The sequence below is a fragment of the Poromitra crassiceps genome, assembly GCF_964638095.1.
Source record: "Poromitra crassiceps genome assembly, chromosome: 6".
Taxonomy (NCBI): Eukaryota; Metazoa; Chordata; class Actinopteri; order Beryciformes; family Melamphaidae; genus Poromitra; species Poromitra crassiceps.
In genome coordinates, this window is record NC_139627.1 from 3,785,997 (window position 1) to 3,803,013 (window position 17,017).

Consider the following 17,017-nt stretch of genomic DNA (forward strand, 5'->3'; position numbering starts at 1 on the left):
TTGTAGGCTATATGCAGTGGTTCTCAAATGTTTTCACATGAAGGACCCCTAAACTGACAAAAATTAGACCACGGACCCCCATTTGAGAGGATTTTGTCCCACCGTCCCCCATATGATAATAAGATTGATGCTTTTAGATGTTTTATTACAGAAAGTGTATAAAACCATGGCCAAAATAGTCATTGTGTTACTTATGAATGGAATTATAGTGAAAATAAATGACCCCCCTTTTGGCTGGGGACCCTCTGGAACCCCCTCAAGGACCCTTGGGGGGCCCCGGACCCCCATTTGAGAACCACTGGGCTATAGATCCACTGTCACACAAATAATTCCATCCAAAACAGATGAACGCTGTCCAATCAAAATGAAAAAGCACGACAAGTGTAAAGCTGCCCCTGGTGCAAACTGATTTAGGCTACATGATTAACTGCAATCTAAAGAGAGCAGAGCTAGCGCCCTCTTATGGCAACTATGGGGAACTAGTGAAACTGGCTGCACCATAATCTTAACTGCAGAGAGGTAAGCTCCTCAGCAGCATCATTATGCTAAGGTAAAGCTCAAAGAAGAATATGTGAAAATAGATATTTTTACAACACCAACAAAGAAATGGAATACACTTTTATGAACCTAGAACAGGCCCATATCAAACAGCCATAGAAAGTTATTGTTTATGTTAGATGATTTATGGATTAATCTTGAAACTGATCTAGACAGCCTACTGCTTCAAATGTCCTGAAAATGCAAATATAAGAGCATTAATTATATAATTAGGGCTAAGTTAAAGCATGTTTTTGGTACTGAAGGGACATTGCGAGCTCCAAAGACAACAACTAGCTTACATCTACCGGCGGTGGTCCCGGATTTTTGAAATTAGGTCATTAAGGCCAACTAAGTGGGCAAAAATTGCCGATTAGTGGACAAAATGAGTGAACACAGGTTCAGCACCATGGAGAGCTCCATTCGTTAGCCACTGATGGAGCACACCCGAGCGGAGCTGGAATCAGCCAGGGAAGTGGACTATGAAACGAGGCCTAACTAAATGGCCAGTGAGTGTGTGCTCCAACGGGTATCAGAACTAGTCCGATATTAAAACAAAGGCCAAAATCTGCCCGATATATATCGGCAAACCAGTCTAACGATAGCAAAATATAGACAGTATGGACACACTTTGCAACAGTAATTAGGCTTATAAACATTTCTACTGAATGGGATGAGGAGTTCAGGGTTTATGGGGGGTTACTTTGCAGGGTGTGAGTGACGGTCGTCTGTAGGTGACAGGTCTTTCGATGACGCTGCTCAAGTGACAAAAGCATCTCTCAGAGGAAAGGCTGTGGAACAGATGGCTTGAGTGGTTAGACAGGGTCTGGCCCATAGACATATATAAGGCTAGATGGCTTAAGGCGGAGTCACCAGCGTCGTTGAAGCGCCGCCATCTTGCTACGGCAGGCTTTCTGGTACGTTCTCTGGTAGCTGTTGGAGGGTGCACAGACAAAAATACTCATAACTTGCTGAAATCTTGACGGATTTACAAACGGTTTGGTTTATTACAAGCATATTCCGTTCCCGAGATATGGCAACAACAAAACAAAAAACACAAAAAAACACTATATTTTTGATGGGCTCCAAATTACACCAAAATTATACCGAAGCATCTATGCCATGAGAGGGATTCAGGCACAAAGTTTCATGCAGTTTCATCCATTTCCCTAGGAGTTATGATCATCTGATGTGATAATACTAACCCAACAACAGATGCTCATAGCTCCTAGCAAAATGGATGAAACTGCATGAAACTAGGTGCGTGAATTCATCTCATGATGATGATGCTTCAGTTTAAGTTTGGTGTAATTTGGAGCCAAAAATAATAATAAAATGTTAGCGTTTTTTTAACCCATAGATATATATAAAGCTGTGGTGCCGTAGCAAGATGGCCACCATGCGACGACGTCGCTCTCCATTGACCGGCAGCGCGGGTAAGCCATCTAGCCTTATATATGTCTATGGTCTGGCCTATAGAGAGCCAAAGTGGAACGTCACTTCCTGCTTCAGCACTGTACCAGAGGTTTTCATCTGCCATTTATTTTCCCATAGACATTTCGTAAAATGCTTATAAAAATAGTTTTACTTGTTCAAACCAAATGGTTCAGATATATTTAGAAACAGGAGAGATCGCGTAACATTTCACTCGAACCAAAACGTAAAAAAATGCGGGTTTAAAGAAATATTTTTTTCAACGTTTTTTTTTTAAAGTTTTGGTCCAAGTGAAATGTTCTATGGTCTCTCCCGATTCTAAATATAGCTGAACCGTTTGGTTTGATTAACTAAAAACTATTTTATAAACATTTTACAAAATGTCTATGGGAAAATAAATTGCGGAAGAAAATCTCTGGTACAGTGCTGAAGCAGGAAGTGACGTTCACTTTGGCTCTCTATAGTGTCATGCCTCTCGCTGAGGGAGGCCCTCGAACAGCTGATGAGCCACTCCGCAGTGCAGACAATGAGCTGCAGCCTGTCCTTGGAACAGGAGGAGGCGGAGCTACTACATCAGACTGTAACGGGTGATTGTGACATATGGAGACTAATAACAGTATGGTAAAAGTAGAGTGTGATGATGAATAAAGCCACCTTAAGTCCACTCTGTTGACATTCCCTTACTTCCTCTTATTGTAATCTCTCTTGAGCTGCAGTCTAATATCCCACTTTGACCTTTGACACACGACCTCCCATGGCACTTTTACATCATCAAATATCTGAGTCTCTGTGTCTCTATATATGAGTGCCACATATAGTTAATCTATAAGATTATAATTGTAATCTATAATTCAGATTTTGTGGCGGTGGTGTGTGTGTGTGTGTGTGTGGGGGGGGGGGGGGGGGGGGGGGGTTTGAGGGTCCATGGTGCCTATCCCAGCATGCATTGGACAGGTTGTCACAGATATCTGTCTACAGTTTTGAGTCACCAGTTCACCTTCTTGCTGTAGTAGGCCTATAATACTTTTGCTAAATCCAAACTTTGCATTTCTGCTCAAAACTGAATATGAGACAAAATAATAATAATTTGAAGTACTGATTGTGACTATTCAGTGCCCTTCAGAATTACTGCTGCCCTAGGTGAAGATCAAACTGAAATTCTGTGTCTACAATACAAACATATAATAACTACACTGATTTATTTGACCCTAAAATCTACAATATTCGCTTTGCTGCAAGGTGGTATTATAAGTCATGGTGTCAGCACTTGCAGATTTCATTATTTCATTAGAGAGAGTAATTAGTTATTTTTCTCATCCCCATTCTTCTAGTCACTGAAATCAGCCCCACTAGCTCCAGCACTGAAACAAATTCAACTTCAAACAAATACGGCTAAACATAAAAAAAAAAGAAATCATAAGAATTAAACATTTGTTCTGTTACAAAACCATTTTCACACATTTTTTGGCCACTAAATATTTAATGCATCGCACACAAGGGGGGGGGGGGAGTGATCATTCAATAATTGTTTTGCCTAATGAAAAGTTCATAATGTAATAATTAATTCATCCTTTTACATGAATGTACAGAAAGATCAATATTGTCTGTATAGGGAAAAAAGTTATAATTATTAAAGAAAATTCACGTGGAAAAAGAAGCACGACCCCTAATTTAAATACTGCTTAAGTTCGTGGTTTTCATGCTGATCTCATGATGGAGGTGCGAGACGTTTTGTTTTTTTGTGTGTGTGTAAGAGGATTTGAGCATGGAGAGTATCACAACATCTTGTGTGTAAAATAAATACTGTGGAATCACCATGGTTTCCCATGCGTCATCAGCGAGAGTAAACCACACAAGCTGCTCAGTGGGAGAAAGCCACTGTCCAGCTACTGTAATGGAGCTGGCAAAGGGATTTTACAGTGAATCTGCACACCCCATCCCACTCTGAGACCAGAAGCAGAAGTCATCAATAGAAGAGAGAATCAATCACTTACTATCAAACACAACCTTAATTGGATCTTAATTGATGTTAGCGAGATACAGTAGTTTCTGTCGTGGGAACGATTGCATTTAGAAAAGCATGATAAAGGCTTCTCCACTTCCACTGAGGATGTTCTTTCTTGCAATAGCAATGTTTATCGTTACCACAGGGGGGAAATGGGTATAGCCTACTTTATATTCCATTATCACATGGTCATTTGTATGTCTTTAAATGATCTTCCTAGCTGATTATCTACCTATTTGGGTGGTTTGGTTGTTTTTGTGTTGAGAGCCTGAAGGCCCAAGTCTGAACGTGCTTTAAATGTAAGCCTATGACGATTCATACATGTGTAGGATGATCCAAAGTGTACAAAATGGATTGTTGTGTTATCAATGAATCAAGTCTCAATGTGTCAATGAATAAAGTCAACCCAGTCGTACCGTATTATATTGCAAAAAACTACCCCCCCCCCCCCATGCTCCCCTGCTCTGCCCAGAAGACACCATGATGTGTTAAGCCCCTGCCTCTGGGGGTTGATCTGAGGCTCTGTGGGTAATCTCCTCAACAGATCAGAGATGCAGGGAGTGCGCACAACGCCGGGCTAACCCCTCCCACAGCCTCTAATGGGATTGGCACACGGCCGGGCTACCCCTCCCACAGCCTCTAATGGGATTGGCCGCCATTGCTAGAGGGCTGCCATGATTAGCCTGGGGATTTAGATCTAAAGCAACCTGCCCCAGGCAATTAGTGCTCCATGCTTAGTGACGTGAGCATCATGCTCAGTACCCCCCCCGCAGGGTGAAATGGAAAGTGCAACTCGCTCTAGAAATAGTACGAATAAGAAAAGTTTATGAGTTGAGTTTTGTTAATAAAGCATAGAAAGACCGTTGGTCTGTCAATAATTTGTAGATTTGAGAGTAAGTAACTGTGCAGAAGTTCCCATGTGGGATTGAATGCTTACAAGGTTGAAACTTGTTGGAATGAGAGCAATGTGTCAAAAACTGCAGACAACAAATACTTTATAAAAATGGATTTTACCTGTAGATCGACACTATGTGCATCCTATGTGGAAGTTTCTAAAATATATATATTTTTTTTTATTATCTTTCATGTGTCACTCTGCTGCAACTCTTCAAAGGTCCAAGTCTGATCCGGTAGAAGCTCTGAGCCTATTTGACCCTGACGTCATTCAAATGGATCTCAGACTGGCTGGAGGACAGACCCAAGCTCTGTTACACCTGCTTCATCTATAATAAACATAATCAGATAGGAACACAGTAGGTATCCAATGAAAGTTTTACAAAACACTTCAAAAGAGGCAAATTACATAAAATTCGTTTTTATATTATACTATTACAGTCCCTGTCCGTGTAATCATTGTGTGTTTGTTTATTATTGAGTTATGTATTTGTTTGCTTGTTTGAGAATAAGAAAAGCTTCATCGGGTGATTTTTAGACACAGATTTGGAGGCTGGCTGGAGTCGCTCAGAGCTGGGTGTGGCTCCAGAAGCCTGATTAACAGATAGTATCCTCCTGCTGAATGGCAGCAGAACACACCAGCGACAACGCTGTACTTCCGAGTTCAAAATGGCTTTCAGTCAATGCAAAAAGAAACATCAGCTCATAATTCTGTTGCTCTATCTGCATGCAGATTGTTCAATTTAATTTAATTACAAAAAGTTCAACAAAGTCAAAGCCGACTAAACCAAACGGCTAAACTTCAAGTAGACTTATTATCACTTTATGCAGTCACTACAATAAACAGTAGGCCTATACCAGGGGTGTCCACACTTTATTTTTAGATCACGTGAAAATGTGGGACAGCTGCTTCTCGCATATGGGTTATAAAAATAATAATAATAAATCACATAATACAATTGTACTCAAAGGATTTTGTATACCATCTGGAAAATATTAGTTCTCCCTGTCCTGTTCCTGTTGAGTTGGATGATTATGAGAAACTGGTGGTGTGTTTAAAAAAAGGAAACTTCTTCATAGGAAATTTGCTCTGCCAGGCCTGGGAGCAAAAGCAGAACATTTTGTTTAGAAAGTGATGTAATAATCGGTTTTTCTGTTTCAGGATACCCTATGCCTATATCAATATACTACAGCAGCATCTATAAAAGGTAAATTAAATCAAATAAATGTTCACTGTTGGGACACTAAACTGGGCTAAACTAAGCGTTGCAGTGTTTAGGCTTGTGACGCACTTTGTCAGCCAAAATATAAGCTAAAATATCTCAGTATATTGCGCTAATCAACAGAGCAGTCTGCAGGAGCGGGAACGAAATGTAACAGTCCTGAACGTAATGTAACAGTCCTGAACGTAATGTAACAGTCCTGAACGTAATGTAACAGTCCTGAACGTAATGTAACAGTCCTGACCACACAAGGCCCACTGACCTCCATCTTTAAGCCGACAAGATTGACCTGTTCACAGATCAACGGCTCCAATCCTGCCACAACACACTTAGCAACTTAAGACAAAGCACACTTACTGTACAAGCCTCTATCTCACAGTAACAATATCTCAATATTAGTATGTTGAAGCCCATTCAGGCTGATATCGGTGAAATACTGTAACTAGGCGAACAAAATTTGTTTGACATATATAGCCTGTGTGATGAAGATGAGAGGGATGTTTGGGAAATTTGTATGCTTTTTTATACTCGGTGAAACAGTATGCTTACCAAATTATTTAATTGTGATTTATTTATTTCATCGATTCCGTTTTTCATTGGTGTTCATGACTTATAAAGGCAACACTAGAAAATCATAGAACTGGGAAGGGAGGAAGAGGGTCAGGTGATCATTCGTAACCACATGGATGGATGGGAGGTACAGGACCAGAATATGTGTATACATATTTATCGAACACGCTTTTGTGTATATGCCCTTCTATTTTAAAGTGTGTGTGTGTGTGTGTGTGTGTGTGTATGCATGCATGCATGTATATGTCGGTAGGTTATATATATCAAGGGATGCAAAGTCATGGACAGTGAAAAAGGTGACAGACACCAGGGCAGACATAAAACCACTCAGAAATCCTCCTATTTTGGGATGAAAAAGGTAACGGTCACCTTAAGGTGACGAGTTTGCATCCCTGATATTTGCATCTAGGCAATTATGTAACATAAACGCATAGACGGTAAATGTTCTGTATGTAAAGTATTGGCAATGTTTTGTTCTACTGCCCCAATGGGGTAAATCAAGTCAGAAAACAATAAAAAGTTGGCCATAAAAAATAAAATCAGCCAACAACACTTACAAACCCATCTGAATATTGAAGCCCATTCACGCTATCAGTGAGTTAACGTAACACTTGGGTAGTGTTAATGTTCAGATGCCATTAAACACCAGGGTACAGTGACAGTTGCTTTATTTAGCCGGCACCACACCACCTCCTGGGATTAACGTCTTAACCGTAAGAAGTTTACCAGATCTTAATGCTTCCCTCCCTGCTCCATCCATGTGACTGACACTTTTTTTTTGAATAGGACAATACTGAAGAGTCCAATGGGAGTGAAGTGTAGGCTGGGAATGTGTGAATTGTTTCCCAATGCAACTGCACCATAGTTGTGAATGAACTAACACTAACACACACACACACACACACACACAAGCACGGCACAGTGGCTCAGTGGTTAGCGCTGCTGCCTCACAGCAAGAAGGTCCCCGGGTTCAAACCCTGGTACGTCCCAGGTCCTTTCTGTGTCGGGGTTTGCATGTTCTCCCCGTGTTTGTGTGGGTTTCCTCCCACCATCAAAGACAGTATGTTAGGGTTAATATCTCTAACATAATAACACCTATTCTTGTGGACTCCAGGAAGAATAGCTGCTGCAACGCTGTAGCTAATTGTAATCCAAATAAACATCAAACTTAAAACACACACACAAACCCAATACAACACATTCCAGACATGGGGAGAAACACCTTGAAATTGTGCACTTGAAAATCTCTGATCTACTGAGGGCGAGTTGTTTCATTTTCCCTTTTGTGCATCATTGACTGTTGACCCTCCCTTAGGCTAATTGGATTGATTGGCCAATCAGGAAGAGGCACCTCCTTAAGACACGGGTTTAAGCTGGACAGAGCTCCTGAATTGAGTTGACCCTTGAGCAGTGTCCATCTGATCGTCTAATCGAAAGAAGGTCTAAGCAGCCAGGAAGGCTCAAGCACCTCCCTCTCAATCCCCTTCCGCTTCTCAAATCGCCTTTCAGCACGATTAGCGCTGCGTCCAGATTCTCGGTAGCTGCTCAGAGAGAAACGTCAAAATTTCCTATCTCGAGGAACTTGATTTTGAGGAGGAAGAAGACACCATGGGTGCAGGAGGGAGCGCTGAAGATCAAAAGTCGAAGGAGTTGGAAAAACAACTCCAGGCTGATGCCGATAAGGATGCTAAAACAGTCAAGCTATTACTGCTTGGTAAGTGGACTCTAACATCTAGTAGTGGTGCACCAAGTGGCATTATGGACCTTCAGTCCCAGGCTGCAGTGATGCCGAGCTGCTCAGATTCACAGGTTGTCATATTTCAGAAGTTTCTGTATTCTACAGGTTTGACTTTGTAACTTTCCAACTCTGTTGGTACAAAACCTCCTATGGAGGTACAGGTCTGCAGTAGAAGAGTACTTTGTTATCAGTCAGGTGTTACTCAAGGATAAAATGCAGAGGGGTAAAAGAACACAGTTGAGTGAAAATATATTTTGTCAGCTTTCACTGAGCCCTGACAGCTAAACCAGACTTGAACGAATGGTTCCAAAAAGAGAACTAATTGATGTTAAACACCTTCACCACAATGGAAGAAGAAGTGAGGATGTGTATTCATCACCGGTCAACGCTGGATGTGCCTCTCAGGACTTTATAGGCGAATTTGCCGAGCTTTCCTCAAGTCTTGGACACGAGCAATCTGAGGAGGTGTAAACCCGGACTGGCACATCTGTTCACTGTTTAGTTAGAGGTGTAAACCGGGACTGGCACATCTGTTACGGTTTAGTTAGATGTGGAATATACTCAGGGGCCTTAGAGGCCCTGCAGATTTGGTGTCTGTGGAGAAGACACCTCCATCAGTTCATTAGAACATGGAAGATGAGGAGCTTGTTCAACAAAATTGACACGGCTTTAGATGGAGTCAGGGCAGCAGAGAGAGATAGAGAGAGAGTGAGAGAGAGAGAGAGAGAGAGAGAGAGGGTTAACAGTCATCTGAGATTAAGGTCAGTCTGCATGGTGGGTTTTCTCAGGCAAAACAAGAGTCACCTGGAGAAATATATCAAATGAAGATGATCATCATCAATCAATTTCATGTTAATGTTAGGCAGAATATACAGTAGACTCGTACAGGTAGGCAGAGCGGTTTTACCACTGTGGAGCTTTTATTTTTGTAAAAATTTGAAAAAGAAAAGATAGTCCACTATGTATAGATTTTCTTTTTTTGCCAAATATACATGAAATTGTGGTGGCACCGGCAAATATGTTCATTATTCAAATGTACCTAGACTATGTTGACAGCCTTGCAAAAATGAAGAGTGACTTTTCAATTCTAATGGAAGGACGTCGGTACTTAAAAGATCATAGCCGTCAGTCTAAAGGAATCACGGTAGAGCAGTGATGATATGTCAAGCCGATTAGCTAACCGGTTTAGTCCAGATCCACTTGCCGGGTTTTTATGTTGGTCCCTCAACTCGTAAATGATGTGACATATAAAGTGTGTTTCATCAGCATAGCATCATCAACGGCAACATTTATCATGACATCAGTGTGTGCTCCAAATGTGAGAAACGCAATAATCTTATTGTATATAGTGTAAATAAACAATCACCATGCAGGATAAGATAGCTTTATAGATTCCTAAAGTGACCTTAACTTCTGTGCTGTGTCTGAATGGCACCGGTGATACGTGTGAAAATCAAAATATTTAACAAAAGTTGCGAGAAAAACGGAATCGTAGTGAACTAGTTCACCTAAAAGCAGGGCTGGCAAAATTGTCATGGCTGCAAAAAAAAAGGATTATTCTTTCAAAATCTGTAGTCAAAACACTGTGATTCAACAGTTACATCCATCAGATATACTGTATGTGGAGGAGTTTCAAGCCTTCAGCAGACAGCCTTAAGAGTATCAGAGATAAAGTCAGTTGGAACTGGCCTGAGTCAGAACAGCTGGGAAGGGTGCCACCTTGTGGACTTTGGTAGACAATGGAAGAAGTGTTGAAGTGTATTCGCTGGTCAATGCTGGATGTGTCCATGGAGGCCCATATGATAGTGTGCAGTTTTTCCATTCAAATCAAACGCGTCACCTGCTGATTTAGTTAGTGCTCCACATTCTGCTTCAAGGTGACTAACCAGTAACCAGTGAGACCAGCTGGCATGAAAACTAGTATCCCCTTCTAGGCCTCAATGGCACATGATTGAAAACCACTGCACTAGAGCCAGTCGTCATATTTTAAAGCTGTTCTGTACACAAGAGAAGAGAGGATATCAAAGTTTATTGCAACTAAAGCACAATGTGTGGGGAATCCTCTCTTCTTTTGCGTATGGACTTCTACACACTTGTCCAGAAGAAACAGAAGCTGTGACTTAGCCTCTAATGTCCAGATTAAAGCTCTTCTGGACCAAAATCCTGGTACTTCTTGAGTATTTGCATGGAGGTGACATGGAGGAGGGGGACGGGGTCTTTCTCCTTTGCAAAGAATTCTCCATCAAGGTGAAGTCTCCATCAAAGACAACTAAATAGAGTTGCACCAAAAGTCATCCTTTCAAAGTTGTTTTAAGTGTTTCGAGCAACTGCCTCTCAAGAACAAGACAAATGCAATCGTTTGATCTCCTCAAACGACGTTTCCTAAGATGGTTACAGAAACAGCCACTTTCCCACGCTATGGGGGGGGGGGGGGGGAGAAAGAAATGGAGGTCTAATATGGATCCACGGATTTTACTTTCACCATGTTGAGCAATTCAGTTTGATGCTGTCACAGGATTTGCATTTTCAGCACTATCAGCTGTGAACATGTACCGGAGATGTTAAGAAAACCTCTCCTTTTGCAACACAACAGCCTAAAAGTCTGGTCTGCTAGAGCTCCCCAACTCTGAAACTTGAAAGGCCAGGACTTAAGCCTACAGGGACGTTCACGTAACGAGCACAGCATGGAGGAATGACTCACACAGAGAAAGTAAATGCAATCTAAAAATCATCACAGTGGACAGAAACCAATCCTGACGCCATCACAAGAAACCAATCCGGACGCTATCACATTACCACTTTATGACACATTTATTTATTTAAGGGACAATGCACATTAGTGGACATTACTGTAAATGTGTTAGCCAGATGGCTCATTTTCAACCGCTGTCCCTTGGAAATCGAGTTAGGATCGCCAGTGCCTCACACACACACACACTGACGCAGAGCATTAACCCTAACATACATGAGCACCCTGGAGGAAACCCACACGAACACGGGGAGAACATGCAAACTCCACACAGAGAGGACGCGGGACGGACCGAGAACACGCAAACTCCACACAGAAAGGACGTGGGTGGGACGGACCGAGAACATGCAAACTCCACACAGAGAGGACGCGGGACGGACCGAGAACATGCAAACTCCACACAGAAAGGACGTGGGACGGACCGGGGGTTTCGAACACAATCAACTCGTTACTGACTGACTGAGACCAGGATAGAAACCTATAATAGGTTCTATAGGCAGGAGTGAGCCAATAACAGGAGTGACGTGTGTGGAAGGCTCAAGCAATTAGCCCGTGGACAGAGCTCAGTGTGAGTGCAGTGCAGTGCAGGACATCCACCTTGGGTTGTAGTGATGCGGGCCTGAGTGTGAGCTGCTGCTTCCTCTTGCCTCTAGCAAAGCAATACAGCCACTTACAGTCTCCAGTTTATTAACCTGTAATCATGTTAGAAATCCATGTTTGTTGTCTACAGTGTCCGTCTGTTCAATGGCATGTTGGACAGATAAACACTGTGGTGGCCATGTTGTCGGTGTTACAGTATGTAGCTTCATTAAAATGGGTTTTAACTGTGATAACAACACGCGAGGGAGGTGGCTAAATCACCTATATTTGCATCAATTAAATCAATCAATCAATCAATCAATCAATCAACAATCCTAATCTTTGTCTTCTCTTCCAGGTGCTGGTGAGTCGGGGAAAAGCACCATTGTCAAACAAATGAAGTAAGTAAAACTAGAAGGGTATAAGTGATTGGACTAAAATAATAAAATAATGGTTTCATGTGGACACGACATGTCAGTGTCAAATCCCTCTAAACTCACCGGTAGGGAATACACACATCAGCCCCCCCCCCCCCCCCCCCCCCCCGTCTCAGTCCGTTTCACTTGCAGTGGAGCCAATTAGAACGGTCAAAGGGGCAAACATCCGCTTGCACTGATTCGTCAGCACTTTGCCTTTGTCCAGTTACTCAACACCACTCTGGCGGTGAGAGCTGAATGCAATTAGCAATAATAAACCACAGGGTGGCAGTGTGAGCAGCAGGTGACAGCGTTTCCTTTGTGTTCATGTAGCCCAGTGGTGTGTGTGTGCACCAACAGAGCACATGAGAAACCAACGTAGTTTAGACTCAAACTGAAATGAGTATCGTCCAAATGTCACGGAAGTCATGCTTTTATGAAGATTGCACTGCAGCCTCAGCTTGACAGTGACAGATATGGGACAAAACTAGAATTAATCCCCCCCCCCCCCCATAAGTAATATGTGGACCTCAGCATAAACTCTATTTGACCCTAGTACTTGAAGTTTATTTCCAGACTTTACTGCCATCAGTAGCAATATGACATAGACATACCCAACTCAGCTCTGAGCACAGGGTAGATGTCCTCGACTGACTCGCATCCCCCTCAACTCGCCTCCCCTCTCTCTCAAGGATTCTGCATCAAGGTGGTTACACAAAAGAGGAACAGCTGGAGTTCCGAGCAGTCATCTATGGAAACATCCTGCAGTCCGCTCTGGCTATCATCAGAGGCATGGAGATGCTGGGCATCGGTTTTGGCGGAGGCTCTGCACAGGTCTCGTACTACACGAAAAAAACATGAATGTATACTAGACATGCTTACATTTTGGATGGACATAGTACTGTATGTGCTGATCTTGAGAGATGTTCTGTCCGTGTGCGACCACAGGAGGATGCGCAGAAGCTGCAGAACTTGTCGGACTCCATTGAGGAAGGCACGATGCCCGCCGAGCTGGCCGACGTCATCAAGAAGCTGTGGAGAGACTCTGGTGTACAGGCCGCCTTCGAGAGAGCTGCTGAGTACCAACTCAACGACTCTGCTGGCTAGTGAGTTCACCAAACCACACCGCCGTGTCACAAATAATACAACATTATTTCAGATCAAATACCTCGATATGGATAACTAGACAATATTTTGGGGACTGGCGTGTTTATTGCTTTAATAAGATATTTGAGTAATGATCATTAGTACTGATTACTCTACTCATTTGTAATCAGTAATGTGGATCTCATGAGGAGGAAAGGCAAACACTGTTTGCACATTTTACGCAATCAGAACAGGCTAATAACTTCAGAAGATTTGATCACTTTACTATAAGGCAGCCTTTGAAGACCATGAAGAAGTAACATTAAAAAAATTCCAGGCGACATCTAGCCTCATATCATGCTATTGATATTGTACGATATATGCCCAGCCGTACTGTCTACTATGGGAATTTAGTATTGTGGTAACAAAGTATGAGAACACTCAACTCCCGCTGAACGGGCTCCATCTTGAGGTATAGATAAAGACTATACATCAGATCTAGATATAGATCTGATTTCTACTTTGCCGTCCACAGCTACCTCAATGAAATGGACAGAATCTGCAAGTCAGACTTCCTCCCCACTGAGCAGGATGTGCTGCGATCTCGAGTCAAGACTACTGGTATCATCGAAGAACAGTTTGGCTGCAAAGAGCTGCACTTCAGGTTAGTCACTGCACCAGCAGCAAGCGCACCACAACTCTCATAACAATGTTTACGCTAGTACGAACCACCTGGACATTATCGCGTTTTGATTGACTTCTTTTGACTCGTTGACGAACAGGATGTTCGATGTGGGCGGGCAGAGGTCAGAGAGAAAGAAGTGGATCCACTGTTTCGAGGGTGTGACCTGCATCATCTTCTGCGGAGCACTCAGCGCATACGACATGGTGCTGGTAGAGGATGATGAAGTGGTGAGTCGGGACCCCAATGACCCCCCCCCCCCCCCCCAACGATAAAAAAAAAATATATAAAAGATATAAGATATACGTAAAGACAGATCAGTCACTCACGTGCCCTGTTCCTCTCTGACCTTTCCAGAACCGCATGCACGAGTCCCTCCATCTCTTCAACAGCATCTGCAACCACAGGTTCTTTGCGACCACCTCCATCGTGCTTTTCCTCAACAAGAAGGATCTCTTCGTGGACAAGATCAAGAAAGTCCACCTGAGTATCTGCTTCCCAGACTATGACGGTAAGGGCCAGCTCAGATCCATCAAGCCCGAGTGCCTGTTGGGACCAATTCTGCCTTAACCCATTGATACCTGATGCAGCATTTGTGTGTGTATCCCTTTAAGACCGCGAACCGCGTTAACGCGGTTCGCGGTCTTAAAGGGATACACACACAAATGAGGGACATACACACAAATGCTGCATCAGGTATCAATGGGTTAATGGATCATGACTTATGAACTGCTGCACGCCGACAGTCACAGTTCATGCACTTGCTGACTAATTTTGATGGAGGGGGTGAGAACTCCAGGCTAGATGCATTAAGAATTCAAAAGACGACAGACCGAGGTCACTCATTTGTGGAAGAATTTGTGAGCACGTTTCAGAAACGAGCGGAGGCTCAGAGATTGTCCGCCGTGTGCTCTCCACTTCGCTCCGGACCAAATTGTTGTTGTCAAGATCGCGGGATCAAAGACAGACTAAATCCATCTCGAGATTCCCGAGAATGAAATGAAATCTTATTATGCGTGTAATTAACTTTTAAGTTGACCGACAGCGAGTCTCAACGTAAATAAGGTCAGGTGTTTTGAAACGAAACTTTTGAACCCTGTTTACTAGGGGTGTCACGATACACTCAGTTCACGATACGATACAATACACGATATTGGGTTCACGATAACGATACGATACGATATTTTAACAATATTTCTTTGCGATCCATTTTTAAGTTGAGGGGGCATCCTCCATGCTAATTTTAGTCATTTCAGCATTTTCATCCTCCGTGTCTGTAACGTCCCTCGTCTGTTCAAACAAAGCAATGAAAAGGAGAGCGAGCATGCAATCAGATGCAGATCAGTGCGACCATGTTCAGCTTATTTTTCTCGCGATATGAGATTTCATCTCAACGATACATATTGTCACGTTTTGATATCGCGATATATTGTGGGACGATATATTGTGACATCCCTACTGTTTACTAAAGTAACTCCCATCTTCACACCTGCTCATTTCCCGTAGGCCCCAACACGTATGAGGACGCCAGCGACTACATCAAGAAGCAGTTCCAGGACCTGAACATGAAGAAGGGCGTGAAAGAGATCTACTGCCACTTGACCTGTGCCACAGACACCAAGAACGTGGAGATCGTGTTCGGCGCCGTGACGGACATCATCATCAAAGAGAACCTTAAGTCTTGCGGTCTGTTCTAAGCTGCTGAAGTGGGAAAGAGAGACGCAAAAGGTGAGAAGTGACCACCACATCTATCCCAGCGGGCTTTCGTTTGAGACACAAGTGTAATAAGGTCCAGATGTGGCCCCCCGTCATTGAGAGGCAGACCCCTGGCAATTAAATTTAAAACCTCATCCCAGTGCATCATATCTGGCCACCCCCGTGTTGCCAAGCAACAATTTCTGGCCATAATAGGAGCAAATAAAAACTCATCGCACACAGACAATTTAGATCCTGTGGGACTAGTGGGGGATCAGACGGATAATGAGACACATCAAGCATTCCCTGTAGTACGCTTTCTGATGAAATGCCTCCATCCATGCCTCCCGAGGCTACAGATCAAGTTGACTTGCCATATTAAACATCTGAAGAATATTAAACCGTGACGTCTACCTGAAGCCACGGATAATAGCATAAAAATATGATGTATGTATATTAGTGTAGCAAAGTGTTTTATGTATGAACGAGTGATAGGTATGTTGAGGCTCTCAAAATTGAATTCTTATCTTGTCCTACTTTGCAGAACCTCCTTTCCTACCTGAACCCCCTCACCTGGCATATTGGCATTAACTGAGAAGTGGTACTGATGGAGCGCAGAGGAGCCTCAGTTTGCCCAATTTGTTGTGTTAATGACATCACTTCCATGCCGAGTTCCCCCGTCCTCCACTGCTTCCTGGCACATCACCGCCGTGACAGAACATCCCTGCACGTCCTCCATTGCTTCCTGGCACATCACCATCGTGACAGAACATCCCTGCAACACAGTGCACGTCCAGCAGGGTTCCAAAACAAGCCACCGTATGTATCCTTGTGGACACTCAGCTTTCCTGCAAGAACAAGCCAAACACTACGAAGAAAAGTCCAGACAGTTGCTTCAGTCGATGTTCACCGATTCCCTAACACGTAACTTCTGGACTTTGTTGGTTGCATTTACTATTGAAACTAAGCCCTGTCAAATTGATCAAAAAGATACCCCAAGGGGTAATATTAATATATTGAATAGCAACATTGCAACCTTGTTTTTGTTTATGAGTACGGTAGTCGCTGTGGTCTTGATATTTTATAACTGTAAAACCCCCCGCTGAGCAGATATCACAATTTCTCAGTGCTTACAGTGTATCCAGATTACAAACCACATTGTACATGTATCCTAATCTATAATATAGTGTTAATGTATTTCAATTCACTTACATTTTAATGTGATGATGAATAAATTTAAGAGGGTTTCAAACAACGGTAGCGAAACTTTGTACATAAGAGTAGATTTGTTCATTATATTTTGAAAGACAAATAATTCATAAATCTCTGACTATAAGAGAGAGGGAAACACTAGAGGGATGATGCTTTACTATGAGGGAATGTAAATCTACTGAGTTTGTCCTTTCTTA

General features: G+C 42.8%; 1 protein-coding gene across 1 annotated transcript; it reads left to right on the top strand.

Annotated features, from left to right (window-relative positions):
• Positions 1-8,271: 8,271 nt before the first annotated feature.
• gnat2 (guanine nucleotide binding protein (G protein), alpha transducing activity polypeptide 2) lies at positions 8,272-15,610 on the top strand (the record flags this gene model as incomplete). Its single annotated transcript, XM_083638980.1, has 8 exons — positions 8,272-8,377; positions 12,088-12,130; positions 12,838-12,979; positions 13,094-13,251; positions 13,767-13,895; positions 14,014-14,143; positions 14,271-14,424; positions 15,420-15,610. The coding sequence occupies 8 exons, from the start codon at positions 8,272-8,274 to the stop codon at positions 15,608-15,610; spliced, it is 1,053 nt and encodes a 350-aa protein (XP_083495106.1).
• Between the last annotated feature and the right edge of the window lie 1,407 nt (positions 15,611-17,017).